Genomic DNA, 16,949 nt, shown 5'->3' on the forward strand with positions numbered 1-16,949 from the left:
TGTCTAGACCTAGCCAAGGTGAACATCATGGTAATGCAGGCCAGGTATAAAAAAGGATAAATGAAACTTACTGTTAATTCTAAATTATGATTTTTTATTCCATACTTTAAACTCTGTCTTTGATAGTTATTTCATAAGCACTGTTAACAAGTAATAAAAGCTATTTTACCTCATTTCCCCCATTAGATTGTCAGCTATATGAGGCTAGGGCCAGGGCTTTGCTGGAGCCTGCTTGAACTAGCTTCTGAGAGTCTTGTTAAATTTTCAGATGACCATTTTGCAACTGGTCAATCAGTAAACCTTATAAATCAGGGCTTGATTTATTGCTTTATTTATTATTTGTCCAGACTTAAGAAAGTGTGGAGAACATGTCAATAATTCAGATTAAATTTAAAAGTAGGTCCTATGTATATATATATACATATACATATATATATATATATATATGCACACATTTTTTTTTTTAGTGAGGCAATCAGGGTTAAGTGACTTGCCCAAGGTCACACAGCTAGTATGCGTCAAGTGCTTGGTCTGAGGTCGGATTTGAACTCAGGTCCTCCTGAATCCAGGGCCGGTGCTCTATCCACTGCACCACCTAGCTGCCCCATGTATACTTCTTCCCTATCAAACACTAGCACATCCCTGACTTGGACCCTTTTTATCTACATTTTAATTTCCCACAACTCTTCACAGCATTCTGTGTTCTGAAGGCTCTAAGTTTTAACATGAAAAATAAAATGAAAATTTCCCCAGTTACCTTCTCATGAATAAGTTAATTAATTATATAAATGCCAAGGCAAACAGCAAAAGCAAGGGCAGAAATCCTTCCCAAAGGGACTATTCAGTTCCTATTAATTCAGAGTATGCCATAGGTATGTGAAATATAAGAAATTTAAATTGTAAATGACTTGGGGTGAGGGACCAAATTTTTCTTGTGCCTTTTTTTTTTTTACCTCCCATAGCTCCCAGTAGAATCAAAGCCCCCACTCCACTCCCCCCAGTACTTGCTGAATGACTGACAGCACCAAACCCTCCCTCCATCTTGCCTCAGAGTTAAGATTTTAAAATCTTTAGCATTCACACTGGGCTCTTCTGTCCATCCTTAAATTTGTTGTTTTTAATAGCTGAGAAGCATCCAAACATAATGGATAGAGGTGTGGCCTTGGAATCTCCATAGAGGGCTAAGTTAACATCCTGCCTCTGACAGAAATTCACTGTCTGCACCGCCCTCCCCCCCCACCCCAAATCACTTCCTAGTGCATCTGGCAACTTTCTGAGGTTGTTACAAGTTACAGCCTGTTTTCTAGTCTGCATTGATGGGTGGTGAGGGGAGTTTTCACATCAGGAATGCTCCACAATCTGAATTCCCCTCTGACCCTACCTCCAACAACCCATCATTCTCACCTTCAAACTCTTCTGCAGAATCGCTATGGGGAAGGAACTGTCCGGTTTTGAGCTTAACCATAGTCTAAAGTCGGGGTCTAGTTTTGAATAATTAAATCTGCAACATAATTAATTTATAAAATTATTAACATGAAAAACAAAACAAAAGGAAAAGTTTCATAGCATGTGAGGGATCATTTTAACATCAAAGGTCTTTCTTATTTGGCTAACAGTTACCTGCATATATTCTATGTCTTCCCTAATTTTGAGGAGGGAATTAGAGTTTCTTTTTCTTTGCATTATTTTTCCCTAGTGAATTACGTGGGATTGATAACCTAAAATCTGCAGGAAGGGGAGTCTGGGCATTGCAGCACTCTCCTGTAGGGGGTAAGAAGACTGCAACATTTTAGGAAAGAATTATAATTCAAGCACTGGTTAGAATAACTGACAAGGCCTAGCTGGTGGCCCGAGAGGGTGCGGCCTGGTGTCTATATCTGATATTGCATCTAGCCAATTAAATTCCTCCTTGTGTAATCAACACTGCCTCTGACTAGATAAAGGCACTACACCTTTGTGTGTGTGTGTGTGTGTGTGTGTGTGTTGGGGATAGCGGGTGTATGTGGAAGAGATAAAAATCATTGGGTGTTACGGTTACACTATAGTGGTTGAGGTTCTGAATTTCCAGGAAAGTTGAATTAGGATTAATCGGTCCTATGTTTTTTAGGACAAATGTAAATCTGTCAAACAATATGTTATTAATCGCAAACATTGATTGTTCTTCAGCTAAAGAAGAATCCAATCGACTAAATTTCAGTTATACTAGCGTAGGATATAGAAGGTGAATTTCTGGGAATTGCCCTTGGTGGGGGAATTGAGGGGATTAGAACAGAAAGTGGTCAATTGTGGGAACTGGGTGAACACTGATTCCATCTTGTGACTCAGTTCTGGAAGTAGCTCAGTTCCTTTTCTGTTCAATTATGGGTCTAGTTCAATTTCTGTCTTGTGAGAAAACTTTATTCAGTTGTGGGAATTGGGAGAAAACCTTATTGCGTTGTTTGAACCTAACCTCTGTGGCTGGGAACCTGGAGCACCTCCACCTGCTGCTTGGACACCGTTAACCAAAGACCAAAAAACCCAGCCAGACCCAAAGATGACGCAAGGAGTTTTCTCACAATTATAGATCTCAAGCAACCCATATGTCTTATCTGAAAACTGGCCCCACACTGATCAATCGGTTATTGTTGTTTACAGACACTTGAGGGGAGTAGGACACCTCTTTTTCTGAATTCAGGGAATTGCACACGTTTACTCTCCCTCTCCCAACTTGGAAAGTCTCTAATCTCCAATTAGAAATCAGATTACCTAGTGCTGTATTGTTTCCTTTTAATTAATTGATCTTCTTTGGTTAATTATTTTTAATGTATAAAAATATGTCTCTCCCCTCTTGTATTCGGGGTCCAGCCCTAAGCTGAGAAAGGGGCCTGGTCCTGATTTGTTAGGCAGCATTGCTTAATAAATTGATATGCTAGGAAGATAAAACCTTTTTTTTTTTTTCAGTTATTTCATCTTTCACCTGCCCCACTGGGAATGCCAAACTGAATTCTATGTATGAATGTGGAGCCAGAAAGGTGAAGACTGTGTAGGACATAATTATGTCCTACAGCTTGAAGACCCAATGCAGAAAATATTTTTAGCAGCTGCAGAGGAACTCTCAGGAATATTGAAGGGCAGACTAATAATACAATTCATGCTGCTTTTCTAACATAAAACTTCGTATGATCTTGCTGTTGATTTTAATATTTTGTGACTTGATGCTTGAAATTTCTGCTGATAAGACTTTCATCTGAGTAAATACATAAATAATAAATTTATAAATAAGCAAAATAAATAAAATAATTATTAAATAAATAAATAATTTAAAAAATGAACTATAGTATCCTAGTGGTACATGTGAAAATGACAGCAGGGTATATAACTCTCACAGCAGCCATTTTTCATTATTCAAGGATATACTAGTCATCCCTTTGCAAAATATCTTTACCTTTTTTTCTCCTTAGAGTCCCTAATAGGCTTTGATCATTAATACCATGGTATAGATTTATATTCATTGCATAGGATTTACTTTTTACTTTTTTTTTAAAACAATGAATTTAATCTGATGCTTTGAACGGGATAAAGAAATTAAAAGAACTCACGTCTCAACAATTGCACAAAGTCTTGGCATAAAAGATGCAGCAAGATGGCAGTTCTGGAGGAAGACCCATTGGCCTTTCTTTATTTTTGCCTTGTATATTATTTCTTCAGCTTTACTTCCCTGGCCACGTCCCAAAGAAATCATGGTCACATCATCTGTATTTCCTTTCATCTCCTGTGCAAATCTCAGCAGGAGAGTTGTGGGATCTAATCCTGTAAAACAATGTTTAGTATAACTCCATTAAGTTAAATTAAATTAAATGAGAGATATTTATTAAGTGCTTACATTGTGCATATAAGGTACTGTGCTGCGTACTGGGCATACAAAGATACATTTAGTTTTGTTTATCTTTTCTTTAGTCTTTTTGGTTTCCAGGTTTTCTATTTGTCCTCCAATTTTTATTTCCTCATTTTTGCTTATTTTAGATTTGTTTATTTGTTGGTTTTCTAATTTTAAAAATACATATTTTATTCATTAATCCTCTCCTTTTCTATTTTGTTAATATATATGTATTAGGGCTGTAATTCCCCTCCAAAGATTGCTTTAGCTACATCCCATAAATTTTGGTGGGTTGTTTCATCATTATCATTTTTTGTCCACATAATTATCATTTATTTCTATGACTTTTTCTTTGACCCACTCATTATTTAGGATTTCATTGTTAAATCTTCATTTGAGTCTAGGTCTTTTGTTTGTGCTCTCTGAACTGATTTCTATTTTATTGTATTATGATTTGTAAAGGATGCGATTAATAGTTTTGTTTTTTTTAACTTTTAATTGTAATATCTCTGCACCCTAATATATGGTCAGTTTTTGTCAAAGTTTCATGTGGTACTGAGAAATGCACATATTCTTTAGCAGTCCTATTTAGAAGATATTATGTCATAATTTAGCAATTTGGTCAATTACACATTTTCTTTTTTGTTTATCTTTCTGTTAGATTTGTATATAACTGATGGAGGGGCATTAAAGTCTCCTACTATTATTGTATTACTATGTCTTCTTCTTAAGTCAATTGATTTTTCCTTTTTTTATTATGAACTTAGATATAGATGGAGCAATAAGTTTAATATTGATATTGGTCTATTTGCCTACAGTTCCTATTAACATAATGGAGTTCCTTTATCTTTTTTTATGCTATGTTTTGTTTTTGGTCTGATAGCATGATCACAATTCTTGATTTTTTTTTCTATTTATGTGATCCATAGTAAATTTAATTTCAGCCCCCCATTTTTATTCTGTGTATGTCTTTGCTTTATAGGTATGTATCTTGCAAGCAACAGATTGTGGGATTTTTATTTTCTTATCCAATCTGTCACTCTTTCATTATATTGGCTTGTTTTGTTGTTGTTCAGTTGTTCACTTGTGTCTGACTCTACATGACTTTGTCCATGGGGTTTTCTTGGCAAAGATACAGGAGTGGTTTGCCATTTCTTTCTCCAGTGAGCCCCATTTTACAGATGTAGAACTGAGGCAAATAGGGGTTAAGTGACTTGTCCAGGGTCAAACAGTTTGTAAGTGCCCGAGGCTGGATTTAAACTAAGCTCTTCCTGACTCCAGCCAGTGCTCTATCCACTTAGCTCTCCCACTGGATTGTTTACTCCATTCATATTTAAAGTTATGATAATTATATTTATATTTTCTTCCATTTGTCTCTAATTTTTTTCTCAATTAGGATTTTTTTTGTTTCTACAATGATGAAAAATACAAAAGGTGAAAAATAATCATAGTAATTGACATTTATGTCATTTCATACCTTGTTAGTGAATGGATATAATAGCCCAACTGATATATAAAGAAGGCTTACTGATGGTAGAAGTAATGGGAAAAGAAAAGAGTGGATAGATGTAAGAGATATGAAGGAAGAATGAAAAGACTTGGCACCTCATTGGAAATGGAGACTGAAGGGAGAGTAAATAACTTTAAGGTTTTTAGCATAGGTGATTGTGGGTTTCCATGAAGAGAAATAGAAAAATTAGTAGGGGAGAGTTTTTTGACAAGTTGAGCTTTAGGTGAAGGATGAAGTTCAGAAGGCAATAGAAGATGGGGAAAGATAAGCCAGTAAAGAAACAGAGATGAAGCTAGTAATCCAACTCAACATATATTTATTAAGAATCTTGAAGTATATATTTCAAGTCCTTAAAATATACCAGATATGTGGCCCTGAACAAGTTATTTAACTTCTTGGGTGCTCACTTATATTGGTAGATGGAGTTTTCTCATCTGGGAGTTCCCTATGTTAATGAAATCATGGGTTCATATCTCTGTATGCTAGTGCTAGGCACTTAGGATATAGATTAATATACCTATATCTACAACCATATGTATGTATGTATGTATGTATGTATGTATGTATGTATGTATGTATGTATGTATCTATCTATCTATCTATCTACCTATCTTTCTATCTACTGACCTTAAGGAGCTTAGAGTAGGGGAGGAGAGGGGGTGATAGGCAGGGTGGGTGAAAGTGGTTAAAGTGCTGTAGGAAAATTTGAGGAAAGAGAGAATCTTTTCAGTTTGGGGGGCTTGGGGAAGGCTTTGTGAAAGAAGAGCAACCTGAGTGGAGGTATTCCAGGAATAGGTGACAGCTTGCATGAAAACAGAGGCCAAATACGGTTTGCTGAGATCAGAGAATAGTTGGAAGTGCATTTTGGAGCCAGACTGTAGGGGGTCCTTAAATGTCAGGCTAAAGAGTTTATATTTTATTCTAGAGGAAATCAGGAGCCACTGAAATTTCTGATGCATGTGGTTTTCCTCAGGAAAATGTGTTCCTTGTGGTCAGGGAACGGATTGTTTATTTGTTTGTTTTGTCTTTGAATTCCCAGGATCTTACCCAGTGCTTTGCACATAGTAGAAACTTAACAAATGTTTTTCAAACTGAAATGATTTTTTGAACAAGGGAGCAGCATGGTCAGACCTATATCTTACAAAGATTATTTTGGCAGCTATGGAAAGGATAGGCTGGAGATGGGGAAAACTAGAAGCAGGGGGTCTAGGAAGGAGGCTATTACAATGGTCCAGGTAGAAGATGAAAACCTGGGTAACTAATAGTGAGTAGAGGAAAAGAGATGGATATAAGACATATTGTATAAGTAGAATCCATATGAAGAAATAGTAATAATAATAACAATAGCTAGCATTTATAAAGTGAGCATTAGGTGCTTGATATGGTGCTAAGTGCTTTAAAAGTATCTCATTTGATCTTCACAACAATCTTGGGAGGGAGGTGCCATTTTGAGGAAACTGAGGCAGACAGAAGTTTGGTGACTTGTTCAGGTTCACACAGCAAATCAGTGTCTGGAGCTGGATTTGAACTCAAGTCTTCCTGACTCCAGACCCAGCACTCTAGCCACTGTGCCACCCAGCTGCCTATAGATGAAAGAGGATGGTGAAAGATGACTCCAAGATTTCAAGGCTTGGTGACTGGGAAGATGGTGTTGTCATTAACAGAAAGAGGGAAGTTGTAAGGAGGGACATGTTTAGGGCAGATGATGAGCTCAGTCATATTGAGTCAGAGGTTGGCACCTGAGACATACAGGTAGTTGAAGATGCAAGACTAAATTTTAGGAGAGATAATGGGCCTGGGTAAATAGATTTAGGGGTCAACTCCATAGTGGTCATAATTGAACTCATGGAAGTGGATGCAGTCATTAAGGTAGAGATTTTAGAGAGAGAAGAGGTCTAAGAGAATATAGGGTCAGGTTCTATATTCAAGGACTTGAATATATTCACTTAAAAATTGGGAGAAGGGTAATGATCCAGTAAAGGACAGCAAGGAGGAATAACGGACAGAAATAGAAAATCAATAGAAATAGAGTGAAAAAGGACAAGAAGAAAGGCATGTCACAGAGAGTGAAGGCAGGAGAAAATGTAGAAGAGGAAGAGATGGGGTGGTCCACAGTGTCAAATACATGGGAAGGATTTAGGAGGAAGAGGAAGAGGAGGGGCATTACCATCCATAAGTTCATAGAATTTACAATTTTTAGGGTCTTTAGAGAATATCTTGTCCAAACTTCTCATTGCAGATATGGGGAAATGGGGGCATCAAAGGATGAAGTGATTTGCCCAAAATCATACGGTTCCTTAGTGACAGAATGGGAACTCTATTTTGACATTTCCAGATTGGTAAGCCAGTGTCATTCCAGTTGCACTTTTTCCTCATGAGGTGCATTTGTCCACAGATATAAAGTATGATAATCAATACCTTTCATAAATGCAATACTAATCCCGTACCTCATGTCACTAATAGAGTTTTCCGAAAATCCTCTATTCTATCTGGGTGTGGTGGTGTGCATTTGTAGTCACCACTACTGGGGAGAATGAGAATCTTAAAGATTAATAATCAATATATTTATAAAAAGCTCACCATGAGAATGGATGAATATTAGTGGAATTCTGGCATTAGATTCTCTAAACACTTCCTTTAAATTAATTCCAGCTGTATTAAGATAATTACTTCCCAATTTTTCAGTAACAAATTTTTGCACGGAATTATTTAAAGATTCTGGCTTAAGGATTTTTATCTAAAAAGGAATAAAGTGGAAAAATGAATAAATGCAAACATCATCTAGAGGAATGTCACCTCAAATAAAAATGCAATAGGAACATGCTTATAGTAATTCAGTATTAGCTCTCAGTTTTTCTTCTAACCTAATATTCTCCTTATTTGTCCTTAATACTTCCACCAAGGGCATACCCAGCTTGGTGTGAGTGGTGGAGATTACTTTAGGGGGACTAATTGCCACTGTTCCTGACAGAGCCTATGGCTGTTCAGAACTACATCCCTAACTTTCACATTTGCCAGCTGAGGACCCTGTCCTGTATGCAAAAATCCCACATGGCAAGAGTTTTTGTTGGCTCTTTCCTTGTGCACACCCATATTCCTGAAGCTAGCAGTATGTGTTTCAATAATAATAATAATAACAATGACAATAACCTACTATATGCTAGGCACTCTGCTTTACACATATTATCTCATTTGATCCACACAACAACCCTGGGAGGCAGGTGCTATTATTATCCCCATTTTAAAGTTGAGGAAACTGATGCAAACAGAAGTTCAGTGACTTGTGGGAGGTCACACAGCAGGTAAGTGTCTGAGGCTAGGTTTGAACTCAAGTCCACCCTAGTGGACTAAGGCCCAGCTCTAACCCTAAACTCTAAACAAAGTAGGTTTTAGACAGTAATACTAGCTTATAAAGATAAAATATACAAGTTTCACAGTACTGGAAAAATAATTTTTTGCTGCTGTTCCATTCTGTTGCCTTCTTGTGATGTGGCACCTCTGAGGTTTCAAAGACTATGTCAATGGAGTGGAAGCTGTGGCAGTCTCTAACCAAGCTGGAGGGACCCAGGGGTAGACTTGAAATCACATCCCTGACACTGACTGGTGGTGGTGGTGGTGGTAACTGTAGACTGCTGTAGGGACCACCCTTGAAGGCTGCCATTTCTGACTGGGAACCTGCCTTTCTGATGAACTGCTGGCCTGGGCTGAGCCATTAACATGGCTTCACCTACTGGCCAACATGCAGCATTGCACATCTTTTCCTTACTAGGAAAAAATTATAGAATCATATGTGTAATAACTACATGCATTATCTACTACCACAACACGTAGGAAGGATCAATGTACCATAATGGGGTCCTGGAAACATTAAAATGATTTCTTACTATCAGAAATAACTGGTCCCTTTTCATATTTTAATTCACATAGTTGCCTCTTCCTTTATGAGTATTTTTTTCATCATCCAGGGGTATTGCTTTTATTTCTATTTTAACCAATGCTTTAGTGGGTGGGAGAGTTTGGAGAAATGATGTTGTTTGGCAGAATTGAATTCTCTTTGGCTTCTGAGCAAACATAAACCTCCTTGGGGTACCTCTAATTACCTCTTTTCCTTTCTTCTCATCTTTTCTTCTCCTTAGGATACGGAGAGGTACTGGATCTGGGATTTTATTGGTATAGGAAACTCCACCAGAGCAGTATATGCCTTCACTGCAATTTATAGCCTTAGATGGTTAGTGATTCAGGGCCCTGAGAGGTTAAGTGATTTTCCAGGGACGTATTTGTCAGAGGTGATCCTGAAGTCGGGTCTTAGGAGCTCTGGAACCAGCTCTTTATTTCCTACAAAATGCTGCCTGTCTTCTTCTTCTTCTTCTTGTTTATTGACTCATGTCTGAGTCTCAATGACTCCGTTTGGGATTTTCTTGACAAAGACACTGGAGTGGTTTGCCATTTCCTTCTCCAGGTGATTTTACAGATGAGGAAACAAGTAAACAGGGTTAAGTAACTTGCCCAGGGTCACATAGCTGGTAAATATCTGAGGCCCTATTTGAACTCAGGAAGATGAGTGTTTCTGACTTCCAGGTCCAGCACTCTATCCACTACACCACCTAGCTGCCCCACTGCCTGTCTTACGTCTCCTTAGTGACCTCCTTTTTTCTTCATCATATCTCAGAGTGATCACTTCAGAAGTTCTGATTAGAGATAGTTGAGGGGAAGGCACTTAATTCTTTTTTCTTTACCTCAAGTCTTATATTTAGAACATATTGCTAACTTGCCTCAGAAGGGTTCTATGAAAATTAATGCCTTTTTTTAGTTGCTAAATTGAAAGTATCTTGAGTTCTTGAGTGGAAGGTGATATTGAAAGTGTTAAATGATTTGAAAAGCATCGTGAAAGCATGATTTCTGAGATGTGAAAGGCCTAGGAAATGTTCCCTAGGCTGTCATGAGGCAAGGGATTGAGCAGGGGGAATTGTCTCCCATTCCCAGAGATGATTGTTTATGTCTTTCCTGCCAGGAAAAGATTATAGAAATTATATGGATAATATGTATAAGCATTATCTATTTCCCTAACACTCAGGGAGTCAGATGAAATGATTGAGAGAAGGGAATCCATTTTTACCCCCAATTCCTATTCAACTTAAAAGTGCCAGTGACTATGATAAAAAAAAAAGCCCTTCGATTTTATAAGAAGAAGAAGACTTCTGGTACTGCCACGATCTGCGTTCTTATGTTTGCCTTGCAAAAATGTTAGTTTTGAAGAATTTAAAGTTGGTAATCTAGTGCCTAAAAGATTAAAGATTCTTATATTTCTTGTCACACATCTTACCATTATAAGTCTTTGAAATGAAGTGAGTTTCTCCCAGGGGAAGATTATTTCACAAGACTCTGGTTCTTCTAAATCATTTTCTGGATTAAGATTTAGAAGAGAAAATTGAGATGAAAGGACCAATCATTTAAGTCATTAAGATAAGACATTGTAAGAGTAAGTTCTTTTAAAAAAATTTTGAGTCATACAATTTTAAAATTTAGTAACTTTAAAATTAAGCTTTAGCTTCTCCTTCTATTTCTTCTGTATTCACTCCTTATTACTGTTCTCTATAAAGTATTCCTTGCTTGAGAGCTTGGGGGAATGATTGACATGCTTTGCCTACTTCCTGCTGATATGGAAAGCTATGACTCCCGGGTATTATAATCAGTTGACACGCTGTTTCTATAAACCTTGGGATGAGGGAAGTCTCTCAGAAAAAAAAAAGTCATTATTATGTGAGGAAGTTGGGAAATTTCTTACAATAATTGTAAAAACTCATTTATATAATGCCGTAAGGTCAATGGGAAGCAACTGGCATACTGAATAGAAAGGACTTTGGATCCAGGGAGACCTGGGTTGAAGACCCAACTGTAACAAACTGTCTAGGTGACCTCTAAGGGCCCCAGGCAAATTTCTAAGACTATGAGTTATGTAACAGTTGTTAATCTGCCTCTAGTTGATCTGCAGGACTCTCTGTCATCATTCTTCAATAGGCAGCTGCAGACATTCACCATCTTCAACCCCTGATTTGACTGGGTGGAATGGTACTCTCTTCAATTGAAGTGTTATAGAACTCTTTTCCAATGGAATGTGTTCTTTCTGCTAAGCTAGGGGTTGGCAAACTACGGCCCATGGGCCAAATTTGTCTGCTTTCTGTTTTTATATAGCCCCATGAGCTAACAATGGTTTTCACATTTTAAAATAAAGTTTTATTAGAACACAGCCACAATCATTTATTTACATATTGTTTGTAGCTGCTTTCATCTAAAGTAGCAGAGTTGAGCAGCACTACAAATTGCAATGACAGTTATAATTCAACAGTGTTTTGGGTGCCATATGTATTTCTGTGCTGCAATATTTTATTATTTATTTATTTTTATTACAAGTGCGTACCCATCATATCAAAGCAGGAAAAGAACGGGAGAAGTTATTATGATTTTTTTCAGCACAAGGATGGGATTGAAATTTTTCTTAATGAGAAGAACCACCCTCAACTACTAGTACTAAACACTACATAGCTTTGAAAATTAACTTATAGTATAGACTTGATAACAATTTTTAATTTCATCTAAAATCAAGCGAAAACAGCACTTATGTATGGAAAACCTATACTGTAGTGATGTCAATTGGTGATGACTATTGTTTGAATTAGAAGCAGCTTTATACACTTCCAAATGTGTCAAAAGTTCAAATGAGAAGCAAGATGTCCATTCCCACACAAATTTGCAGATGACGTATTTTCCAAGCTGAAACTACAGTTCTAGCAGAATCTTGACACGAGTGCAAAGAAATCTCCATATTTCAAAATATATTTAACTGTATAATAAGTAGTCTTACTATAACACTGACAGAAAAAGTTTGCTGACCTCTGGTCAGCAGATTAATGATTAATGATAGATTAACAGCTGTTTCACATAAAATTTTACATAAAATGAGGCGTAAATATGATCATAGGGTCACAGATTTAGACTTGGCAGGGACCTCAGAGGCCATCTAGTACAAACCCATTTTATGGATGAGGAAACTGAGGCATGAGGCAGTTAAGTGGATTGTTCGTATCAGTTGGTTCATTTTAAGTGGTCAGTTATCCTTTTCTTTTTTCTGTAGTTTGAGATGTCAACCAGCCTCAGTTTATAGCTTGAGCCTATTAATTTATGCATTAGATTTTTTTAATTTGAGAAAGATAATTTCTTACCTTCTTTTTCTCCTTTTTGTTCCTGTTGTAATTTTGGAGAAGTGTAAGGTTTGCTCATTAGAAAATATGTACGTTTATAGCTCCTAAAGTCATCCCATTGTGATTTATTTGATAAAAGAGATTGACATAAAAGAGAAAATGGTTGTAAGTGATGGCTGATGAACTGGCACTCTTTCCACCTGCATTCAGAAAGCCAGAAAAGATGCTCGGCTTTTCTGAGTTCATATAAATCTAACAATGGAAAAGAAACATGAATCTCATTAGAAAATAATGATCAAATAACTATTGATTAGAGAAATGCAAATCAAAACAACTCTGGGGTACCACATCACACCTATCAGATTGGCTAACATGACAAAACAGGAAAATGACAAATGCTGGAGAAGATGTGGGAAAATTGGAACACTAATGCATTGTTGGTGGAGTTGTGAAATGATCCAACCATTCTGGAGAGCAATTTGGAACTGTGCCCAAAGGGCTATAAAAATGTGCATACCTTTTGACCCAGCAATACCACTTCTAGGACTGTATCCCAAAGAGATCATACACTTGGGAAAAAGACCCACATGTACAAAAATACTTATAGCAGTTCTTTCTGTGATGGCCAAGAATTGGAAATTGAGGGAATGCCCATCAACTGGGGAATGGCTGACTAAGTTGTGGTGTGTGAATGTAATGGAATACTACTGGGCTATAGGAAATGATGAGCAAGCAGACTTCAGAAAAACCTGGAAGGACATACATGAACTGATACAGAGTGAAATGAGCAGAACTAGAACATTGTACACACTAACAGTCACACAGTAGGAAGTTAATACATGTTTACAGAATTGAAAATTGAATTGAATTATCAATAACCTTCCTCTGTATAATTTCTATAATTTCATCATAGTTGATTTTTAAAATTTGCTTTTAAAAAAATTTCTTTTTACAAAGTGTTCCTATTTCCCCTTGCTCCCTGGTAGTGCTTCTATGTGTGTTTCCTATTTGTCCTTTTGACAAGGACAAGAGACATAGGTCAAGAGACAGAGTTCTGGGGTTGGTATTCATTGTTGACAGCTGTCCTCAGGTTTGTCCGATTAGATTCCTGTCTCTCAGAGCCTCCTATGGATACCAAGAAAGAATACAAAGAAATGACACACTCTCTTTTTGTTGTTTTTGCCTTATATTTCATTTATGAATTCATCCAACTCCCTAAAATCTGTATGGAACTTTTTGCTACTTTTTTTCATTTATTATTTTCATCTATTCTCCATCAGCTTTTGGCTTCTCTATTCAGACTGATTCAGCATCATGCCTTACCAATAAGTGACTGTCATCTAGTGGTGAAAGAAAGCAACTATGAGCTATTCAGTGAGCGAATGTTTTGAAGGTTCAGGGATCTCACCTAATTCAAGTACTCCTTCTATCTCTGTAGTCCATCTTATAATAAGTCTTCTTTTTCTGTGTGATCTTTGTTCTCATTCTTCCACAGATCCTCCATGGAGGATCCACAGAGGCAGTTAGGTGGTGTTCTAGTGTATAGAGCATTGATCCGGAGTCGGGAAGACATGACTTCAGATTTGAATTCAAATGCTTACTAGTTATGTGACCCTGGAAAAGCTACTTAACCTCTCCTTGCCTTAGTTTTCTCATATGTAAAATGATAGTGATAATAATTACTCCTAGGGCTGTTGCGAGGATCAAATGAGATATTTGTAAAGTGCTTCATATAGTGCTTGCCACACAGTAGGTGCTACATCAGTTTTTTTGTTGATATTCAGTCGTGTCTGACTCTTCATGACCCTGTTTGGGGTTTTCTTGGCAGAGAAACTGGAGTGGTTTGCCATTTCCTTCTCTAGCTCATTTTACAAGTGAGGAAACTGAGGTGAATAGGGTTAAGTGACTTGCCCAGGGTCACACAGTTAGTACGTATCTGAGGCCAGATTTGAACTCAGGTCCTCCTGACTCTAGGCCCAGCACTCTATATACTTTGCCACCTAGCTGCCCTATATAAATGTTAGCTATTATTATATTATTATACAATCCATCCAACAATATTCTAGATTAGGTCTCTTTCTTCTAGGTTTTCCCTCCCTGCATTTTAAGGGTATCAATTGAATACTAAAATCTCTTATCCTTTACTCATTCATGTCAATCAACTGGCCTACTTTTCTAATGTAAGCTCTAGGTCTACTATGCTGGAAAAGTTTGATTATGGGTCCCAGGCAGGGGTACATGAGTACATGTTTAATAACTAGCCTTACTGGGGGAAAATGTACACAAGGTACATTTTTAAGTCTAAGCTACATCATTAACATTTTCTCTATCAATTCCTTAAATCTAGAAATCAAACAAAGAATAAATCAAGTCCTGATTTGTAGTGTTTGCCAATTTCTGAGGTATAAACTCTCAGAATGAAAATTTAACAATCAGTTCTCAGAGCTGGTAAAAGTCAGCTCCGACACATCTGTAGTCCCAGAAACAGATTGTCCGCTCTCTGAATGCCAACCTAAAAATGAAGAGGGTCATCACCAATTTGACCTCCAGGCAATCAGTTCTTTGGCCACAGCAAGATATAAATCAAAGATAAAATAAAGGAATGGCTTTCAGTCTCATAAAGTCTCTTTGCCACTTCACACTAATAGTTGTAGAGTGGTTAAAAAGGGACTGAGGTGGCTAAGAATCATTGGCTTTCCATTTTTAGAGAAACTATCCAAGGATGCATTCATTGACAGGTACTGCTGCCAATCGAAAACTATTAACACACAGAAACACTTTAAAAACTGGTTTATTATGCTCAGAAAATAGACCCACAGTATGCAAAAAACAGTGGACCCTGACAAGAAGTTTTAAGCTACTTTATATAGGTTTTGGTTACATAGGCACGATGGGTACAAAGGAGTTTTATAGAAGGCAGAAAGGGAAGGTAAAGATTTTCATGTCAAAGAGCCGATAGAAGAATGGGAAGATGTGTATTAAGTTAAAACCGGTCAGTAAACCCTGGGAGTACTTAGGTGGCTCAGCGAATAGAGCACTGTGCTAGAGTCAGGAAGACCTGTGCTCAAAACCAGCCTCAGACACTTACTAGCTGTATGACCCTGGGCAAGTCATCTAACCTCTGTTTGCCTTGACCCACTGGTGAAGGAAATGGCAAACCGCTCCACTATCTTTGCCAAGAAACTCTCCTGGACAGTATGGTCCACAAGGTCACGAGGAGTCGGACATAGTTGAACAACAACAACAACAAACAGTGAGGATATAGCTAGAATTTGTAGACTAACTACTAATACTGAAGCTGTAGTTATGTGCTTGAAATAGAGATAATAAAGCAGAGCCAGAAATTCTCTTGTCATTAACTAGTTAATCACCTGAGCTAAAGTTTGAAGTCTTAGATAAATTCTGCAAGCTCCAGTCAGTCATGTGACCTGCTGTTTTAAGCAAATGGTAGTAGTAAAGCCAAGTCAGAAAAAATCTTTACTAACACTGTACCTAGAGAAAGAATATGGTTGTTGTTTTTCTAGGGTTCTGCTTTCCAATTGAGTTTTGGGGAACGAATGGCAGAAAAGCAATATCCGTCTGCAGTTATTTTTTATTCTATGTTTAGTATAGTAAAGAAGCTAGGGCAATTGAACTCTGCTGACAAGAAGACAGCCCTCTTCCCTCCCTCTCCTTGTATTGAGTTTGCCTGTAGTCAGCACATAAAAATAGGGAGAAGCAAAACTTCTTGGCTAGTGTTTTCCAGGATGCCTGATACGCTATGGCTGTGCAGTCACGATTCCTGAAAGACAAGAGCTGAAGCCTCTTTGTGGTAGAATGGTGCAGCTTTGGAGATCCGGTGTTTTGGATGTGACGCCCTGGGTGCTTGGGTTTGTGCACACTTGTGTTGTGCGTGTCTGCAGAATTCTCATGTACTCGGCTGTGCTGTGAATTGCTGGTCCTGGGTAGGTCTACGGGAGCACAGAAGAGTTTGGACGGTGATGAATCTGGGTCACAAGGTCAGGGACAGCAGCTGCATCCTTGACAATACCTTCAGGGCTCCATGCTCTCCCCCACCCTATTTTCCTGTCAGAAGTCATGAGATCCTAGCACTAAGACTACAAACATGATAATATGATGTCAAACACCTGTAGGGCAACTGAATCAATTAAATCAATTGTTTGAATATTTCCAATTGTCAGGCTATTTGGCATTATGTAGCCAAAATGGTTAGCTGAATTTTTAGTTTTTGTCTGTCATATGTAATACATTCTTGGAAAAATTTGCTCTTAAAATAATGACCTACCTGTCCCCAGAACCTTTTGTGAGAATGTTGGGGTTCTTGTAGCATTCATTTAAAAAATGTCACTAAAATGTAACATAGACATATATTCCTGACTAGTTA

At 37.6% G+C, this 16,949-nt stretch overlaps 1 protein-coding gene across 1 annotated transcript in view; it reads right to left on the minus strand.

Moving 5' to 3' along the window:
* The window catches only part of LOC114049395 (dynein heavy chain 14, axonemal-like), a 343,809-nt gene that overhangs the window by 43,929 nt on the left and 282,931 nt on the right, over positions 1-16,949 (minus strand). The window contains exons 72-76 of the mRNA XM_027870678.1: positions 12,619-12,817; positions 10,690-10,783; positions 7,947-8,103; positions 3,579-3,789; positions 1,405-1,501 (exon numbers count right to left, since the gene is read on the minus strand). Coding sequence (XP_027726479.1) covers positions 1,405-1,501; positions 3,579-3,789; positions 7,947-8,103; positions 10,690-10,783; positions 12,619-12,817 — 758 coding nt within the window. The remainder of the gene's footprint in view (positions 1-1,404; positions 1,502-3,578; positions 3,790-7,946; positions 8,104-10,689; positions 10,784-12,618; positions 12,818-16,949) is intronic.

This window comes from Vombatus ursinus, unplaced genomic scaffold, assembly GCF_900497805.2.
Source record: "Vombatus ursinus unplaced genomic scaffold, bare-nosed wombat genome assembly UNPS02014798.1, whole genome shotgun sequence".
NCBI classification, from domain to species: domain Eukaryota; kingdom Metazoa; phylum Chordata; class Mammalia; order Diprotodontia; family Vombatidae; genus Vombatus; species Vombatus ursinus.